The 7,054-nt window shown below is 46.6% G+C and overlaps 1 protein-coding gene across 1 annotated transcript in view; it reads right to left on the reverse strand.

The window, feature by feature from the left end:
* ADCY1 (adenylate cyclase 1) overlaps window positions 1-5,591 on the reverse strand; it is a 146,264-nt gene extending 140,673 nt beyond the window's left edge. Inside the window, exon 1 of the mRNA XM_082045793.1 lies at window positions 3,887-5,591. Within this exon, the coding sequence (XP_081901919.1) occupies window positions 3,887-4,555 (669 nt within the window). The 5' untranslated portion in view covers window positions 4,556-5,591. The remainder of the gene's footprint in view (window positions 1-3,886) is intronic.
* Window positions 5,592-7,054: the final 1,463 nt, after the last annotated feature.

A 7,054-nucleotide genomic window follows, 5' to 3' on the forward strand; every position in this document is an offset into this window, starting at 1 on the left:
CCATTCTCCACTACCATTTTGGTACTTGCTGATTAAATGAAAGTATGAATCATACAAATAAATAAATAAATGCATTAAATCAGTTTAAAATACAGCTAGAAAAATACGACAACATTTATTTCAACACACTGCTGGAAAACAAAAAATCACTAATTCATGATAGCACCCTTCCTCTGCTCTTTGTTACTCATGTTGGAACTTTGGCTTTCACAGAAGATTTGCTTTTTCACAAAGATTTCTGTGATATGTAAGGGCACTTTGCTGGTGTTGCTTTTGAATTTTCTGGAAATAAGTATATATTAAAAACAAACAAACAAAAAAAACCAACCAAACAAACAAAAAAATGAAACAAAAAAACACAAAGGGGAAAAATATTTAGAGGGACCAAAAAAGTTATTTAACAGTAAGTCGTGAAACTGTGCACATGCCACCACTGAGTAATTTCTGTGAGCAGTCTTTGCCTTCCTCACCCCATCTGGCCTTAATACCTCTAACACCCACTCACTGCATCACAACAAAAATTAGACTAAGCTCCTTGGCGCAGGGTTTTATATTTCTGTAACTGTTCTGAAGCACCTAACTTACATCTGAAAGGTGCAGAGAAGAAAAAAATACTAGAGTCCAAGCTGTCAAATCTTCATTTGTAGGTTCAGCTGCTTGCGGATACCTTGCCAAATTACATGACAAGAGCACTTTGTTCCATGACTCCAAAAGAAGTGAAAGAATCCAGCTAACATGACCAATACACTATTGCTTATATACACTGTTTATATCATTATCACAGTATAAAATATGACATACAACCAGCTGTGACGTCAGCATGCCTTTTGCCATGAACTTATTCCAAATGGCATGACGGTTGCCCACGAGTACTTTGCATATTTTAAAATTCCTCTTATTTATATTTACTTTTTGTCTATCACAACATTTGTCTTGAGAAATTAGCAGGGCAGATTAACAGGTTGGAATATTTCATTCGATGAAAAAACAGATAGTGAGTGGAAAGATTAATCTTAAATTCTGCCATGTTACTTCTCCAGCTGTCTTTGCTTCCCTGCACTTGTGTTCTTCCTCTGCTCTTTCTTTTACACACACCTGAGTCTCAATCCCAATGTGACATGACATGACATGACATGACATGACATGACATGACATGACATCTAATGGTGGAGAAGAGGTGGAAGAAATGAGCTTGTGATCTCCACAGACCACCCACAGATAACACCGTGCTGTCAGAAAACTATCACTTGCAAATTAAATGTGCTTTACCATGTAGACCTCATAACAAACTTCCCTCACAATGAGCTTGTCTATTGATTTTAATATGCTGAAGTGTTTGTACATTTATATACATATACATGGAAATTCTAAGCACACCGTAGGACCCACTCAGGGTCTGATTCAGCACTATTGAAGTCAGTGAGGCTCTTGGCATTCAATGATTTGCATATGGTGAGTCCTCACATAACATGGAATGGAAGATGTGCATCCAAAAGCCCGTTTCAGAACAAAATCCTTAACTTGGCTATGCCCATCTTTGAATGGTTTGAACTTGGAACAACAAGAAGTGCTTGTTCTTACTGACAATTTAACTTGCTAGTTTAACTTCAATGGAAGTTACTAGGTCTGTGCTCTCTTGAGGCTCAGACTAAACAAAAATAAAATTTACTCCCTGCCTGAATTGCCCAAAAATCAAAGGCCTCTTTAGTGGCACACTGACCTCAGTGGATGGTACAGGTGCTTCTGCATTTCTAGATACAGCAGATTTTTATTTAAAGATTTAAATTCACCCATTTGCCTGGAGTTGGGGATTAAGAGGTTGGGAGAAAGAACAGAGCGATTCGTGCTACTGCAGCTCTGCATAGAGCAGTCCTGCCTCACTGACAGGCTGACTGCATGCTGTGTTTACAAGCACTGGGATAATCATGATAAAATTCAGTGGCTGGGAAGCAGATCCGGATTGCAAGCCAGCATTCATTCTAGCCTTTACAAAAAAGGCTGGGCTACTCTCAGGCTGCTCTCAGGCCAGGCAAATCAAATTCAGATTATGTGGCCCTTCCCTGGCTTTAAATTTATAACCATTGCAAAATTGTTCTTTAGAAAAGAAAAAAACGACTTCTGTGTTTCACATTCAAGCCCTTGGCTAGACAATTTAGTGAGCAGACGTTATTGTCAGCTTCTTTATGTTGTTCGTCTAGAACAGGAGGTGCTACATTGAGCTGCAACTTGGCATCAAGAAAAATCTGCCTGCGTGTCAGAACAGCCAGGATAGCCTGGACTCCCATAAGGACTAATTGGTACTCCAATAAAAAGAGCTATGTTCAGCCTCACTCAAAGAGAAACATTCTAGAGTTTTTAACATCCTTTTGGATACTTTTAAGGAGGGGTCCTTTCAGTGCTGCTGCATTTCAGCAGCTTTCCCTCTCATGGAAACTCTAAATCATGCATTTAAAAATAGACATCAGATTATCTGGGTAAATCATAAAGCTCAGCTTATCTCTCTCTTCCCCTTCAAAATATACAATTTATTGTCCACCAGCTAAGCAGCATGAAGCCTTGAATAATCCTGTTCATCTCAGTAACCCCACTCTTTTGATTGTCCCTGTGTATCTCCTTTATGTGCATGTATGTCATTCTGAATGTGTGTGTCTGTGCAAGAATGTAAGGAGGAAGAAAGAATTCAGAGTTCTGGGCACAATGGTGTACAGTTCTGCTTATGGCAGCGTTTATGTCCATGCCAACTGTGCGCATCCTAGCATCACAGCACAGCCTTACACAGCCATGGAGATTCAAGCCAGGATTAAGCAGAAGTAATGTACTAAGTACTTCAATTATGCATTAAACTGTTGTTTAACACCAATCTAGACCCCAGAACCCATATGCTTCCCCTGAGGGCTGACATAATCAATGCAATGCGAGGGAGGACAAAAATTTTTTCCAATTTGTCTTTCCCAGTGGTTCACACCTACCACATAACGGGGCCTTAAGCAACAAACCCCGACTCCCAGTCCCAGCGCCTCCCATACGTCCATCTCTCCACCCTCCTCCCCCTGCCAGTGCAGCCCATCAGGCCACGGGAGCAGAAGAAAGCCCTGCAGGGCTATAAATAGCTACTCGGGGGAGGGGAGAGAGTGCAGCAGCAGAGGGAGGTTTTCCTGGATTAATTCAGAGGAGAAAGGGAACCGCTATGAAGTTCATTGACATGGCAGCTATTGCCTGTGGACGGGCAGGCAGCAGCTGCCCTGGGGAAACTGAAATGCGCTCGCTGGGAGAACAGCGAGGTTGGTTTCCCCGTTTGAGTGTCCCACCTCTTCCAGAGCGCTTCTGCAGAGCGTCGTCCCCCCGCCCCGCCTTGAGATCGGCTGTAAGCACGAAGGGTCTACAGCTGAGAGAGACGGCGAGGATACCAATCAACTTGATCGAAGTGTTTTTAGCACACACAGCTTATTATCTATGCCAAGCTGTACTCAGCCAAGAGGTGTTATTTATACGCACTGAATTTGCACTGACCGTGCATGCGGTGCCCCTGAATCTGCCCCAGCATGGAAACAGTAGTGTTGGCTCCCCTACCCTGTCCCCGGTGTTCCTTCGAGAAAGAAAGCCCCTCTCCTAAGAGCCTTCCTATCCCACTCTGCCTCCCGGAAACTTCCGGGAGCTACAGACACTGCCTGAAGCACAGGTGCGTGCTCGTCCCTTCCACACCGGGAAAACACCGCCTGGCGCCGCCGCCACCCCGTCTGGCTGCTGGGGGTCGGCATGGAGCCTATGCCGCTCCCCAGGCCGCTCTCCGCGCCCCTTCGCGCCTTTCCGCCCCTCCTCGCCCGCTCGCCGGGCACGCACCGCGCGGTTGTGCTGTGCTGCAGTGCCCGGCCCGGCCCTTTCTCACCGTCCTCCAGAGCCGCTGCCGGTTGGCACTGACGGAGGTGGCTGTGACGATAAGGTGGGAGACGGACACCACCAGCCCGAAGACGATGGCCAGCAGGGTCCGGACGGGCAGCAGCGAGTAGGAGACGAAGGTGACCAGCATGAGCTGCCACATGCCTTGCTCGGGGGCGCTGGGGGGCTCCATGCCATAGGCGCCGAGTGAGAAGGGGCAGCAGAGGAAAGAGAAGGTGAAGCTGAAGAGTAAGGTGAGCTTGACGATCTGCTGCAGCTGGGTGACCTGCAGGTACTTGACATTGGTGACGATGAAGAGGGAGAGGAAGATGATGCAGTGCACCGGGTGAGAGCCTTTGGAGATGGTCAGGCTGGGGCCGGAGAGCAACTCCACCAGGGCCAGGCTGGCGGTGAGCACGATGAGGACGGCCAGCGCCTTAAGGGTGGATGTCTGCTCCAGCTTTAGGTTGTAGCTCTGGAAGAGAGCCTCAAGCTCCTTGCAGTCAAATTCGTCCTCGCAAGCGATAGCATCCAGCAGCAGCAAGGGAGGGGGGTCCCCCAGCCCGGCTCCCGCTCCCGCCGCCGCGGCAGCCGGCGCGGAACAGCAGCAGTGGCAGCACTTCTTCCTCTTGGTCTTGACTTTCTGAAACGGTATTTCCTCCATGTCAGTGCCATTCATAAACCCCGGGGAAGAAATGCTCTTCCTGGTGTCCCGCGCTGCTGCTCCTGCGCCTCGCTGCTCATAAAAGAGATGGGGGCTGCGAGCAGGAGCCGCGGCCGCACGCCCGCCGGCAGCCCCCGCCGCGGCAGCTCCGAAGACGCGGGCACCGGCTGCAGCCCGCCGGCCGCAACCCGCGGCGCCGGCAAACGCCCCGCTCCGCTGCTACAAAGGAGCCGGCGATGGCTGGGACGGCGGGAGGAGAGCCTCACTTATGTTAATATGCCAACCTTCCTGCCTGCTGTCTCTCTCTCCCCTCCACCACCCTCTTCCTCCTCCTCCCCCGGTGCTTCAGGGATGTTAATCTCCTAATGACACCAAAACACCATCCAAAGGTTTGAAATCAAGCGGAGGGATGGTGGGTGGAAGCGAAGGGGAGTGGGGGATAATCAACAGGCGGGTCTCCCTTCAGATACCGCTATTTGGAGGAGCAGGAGCTACGGAGAGCGGGTGGCAAACAGCCTCTCCGGGGGTGAGCGACATTGAGACAAAAAAAAAAAAAAAAAAAAACAACCACGACAACAAGAAGGAAAAAAAAATAATAATGAAACCCAGGCAGGGAACTGGGCTAAGATGAGCAAACGTGAGGCAGAGGGGCCGGAGACAAAGCAGGAGGCAAGGAAAGGCAGGGCGATCCCCTTCTCACGTCCAAGAGCATCTCGCCGGGGCTGGGGTGTGAGAGGCGCCTGCGCGCCGCTCGCTTGGGAAGCCCGACACGTCCCCCGCCGGGGCACGGCGGCTGGGGAGCCGCTGCCGGGCCGCTCGCTCCTGCGCAGCGTCCAGCGCTCACTGCGCGGAGTCCAGCGCTCCCTGCCCGGCGCCCTCCGGCTCTTCAGGTACGCGCGCCTTCGGGCTGCGCCTGCTGTTTGACAGCCTTGTGTTGCCCGCCCGCCTTACATCCATTTAAATATATATAAGTATACAAAATCTATATATAACGGCGTAGAAATACACGTAAATATACATACGTATGTAAAGATACTGTACATATATATATACACACATGTAGGTGAATCCTGCTTCCTTTGAGAAATAAAGCCTTATCTGCCTGAATAAACATGCTCGTTTTACTGGTTTTCCCTCCTAGATTCTGGAACAGTTGGAAAAAAGTGCAATGGATGAGAAAATTTTCAAGAAAACATGTTTCTGTGCATGCAAAACCAAATACAAATCAGTACAAGTCAGTCATTGACTGTGGAGAGGTATTCTTGTGACAGGAGTTAATTATAATCTCACAAAAAATTGCATTTGGTTCTTGATCAAAAACTTGAGTTGGGAGTCTGTGTGTTGGTTTTGAAAAAACCTTCCCAATTCTGCCTATAGTGCTGCTACCACATACCACTATTACCAAGTTGCTACCAAAGAACACAGGACAATATTGTTTTCTGTAACCATTGCATCTAATTTGGGGGTTACGAGACTGAATCCAAACTTACCAAGTACTAGAGAATGGACTCCAATGTTTCTTTTGGCTTTGTTTCAAGCATTTGTAAGAGTCAGGGCTAGGAAAATGTCAAAATAGAAGACATTAATACATTAGGAACATTTGGAATACTTTCCAGAATCAAAGCAGAATCCTACTATCGTGGGTATGTTGACGATCCAATTGTTGATTTTTGTATCAGTGATGTCAGATTCTGGTTTTGGATTTGGGCTGGAGGGCCTTAGAATCAACAGCAGTCAGCAATTCTTTAAGATTTGTTATAGCTGTGAATGATGTTGGTACTTCACTTCTGGATAGTAATGTAGCTCTTAAAAAAAATCTCTGATATACGATCTAAAGCAACATAGTTTTTACATTAATATTTTAGTATTTTAAGTTAGTCTTAGTGCTCCAGACTCAGTATCAAGTAGTTCTTACAAACCCATACAGACCTCATTAGGAGAAGAGAATGAATCAACATTGCTGGAGTTTGTGTGTTACAGATTCAAAATATTTCACACTTGACACAGTGACTGTTGCTTTGTGTTCATGTGATGCCACTCATAGTGGTTTCCTAGAGTGCAACTTAGGCTCCCAAACACTGCAGAACTGTAAAAATAGCTGGTGTTTAGATTTATTTAAATTCCTTCAGGAAGAAATTAAAGGGGTTATATTTGCCGACCAAAGTGCTGGAAACAGGAAGAGATGTTTAGCTGAAATTAAATTAAATCTAGGAAAAAAAAAAAAAAGCTTCCTTTGTTTTTGCAGTATCTCTAGTGTGTTTGGAAAGATAATAAAATTCATCTCCTTGTTCCTTTGGTGCGTGAATTCACTTAGGTGCATAGATTCACTTCTGTCACACACGTAGTAGACAAATACACGTTCTATTTTCACCTGTCCTCAGCTTTCTTCTGAGCTCATATATCCTGAGGGATAAATCACATCTCACACTGCATAAGAGGTGGCACCTGGCTGCCCAGCCCTAGAAACAATCCACTGAAAGAGTTGTCATGCTAGCAGTTATCATTTCTTTTTTC

Source organism: Streptopelia decaocto (genome assembly GCF_964273445.1).
Source record: "Streptopelia decaocto genome assembly, chromosome: 2".
Taxonomy (NCBI): Eukaryota; Metazoa; Chordata; class Aves; order Columbiformes; family Columbidae; genus Streptopelia; species Streptopelia decaocto.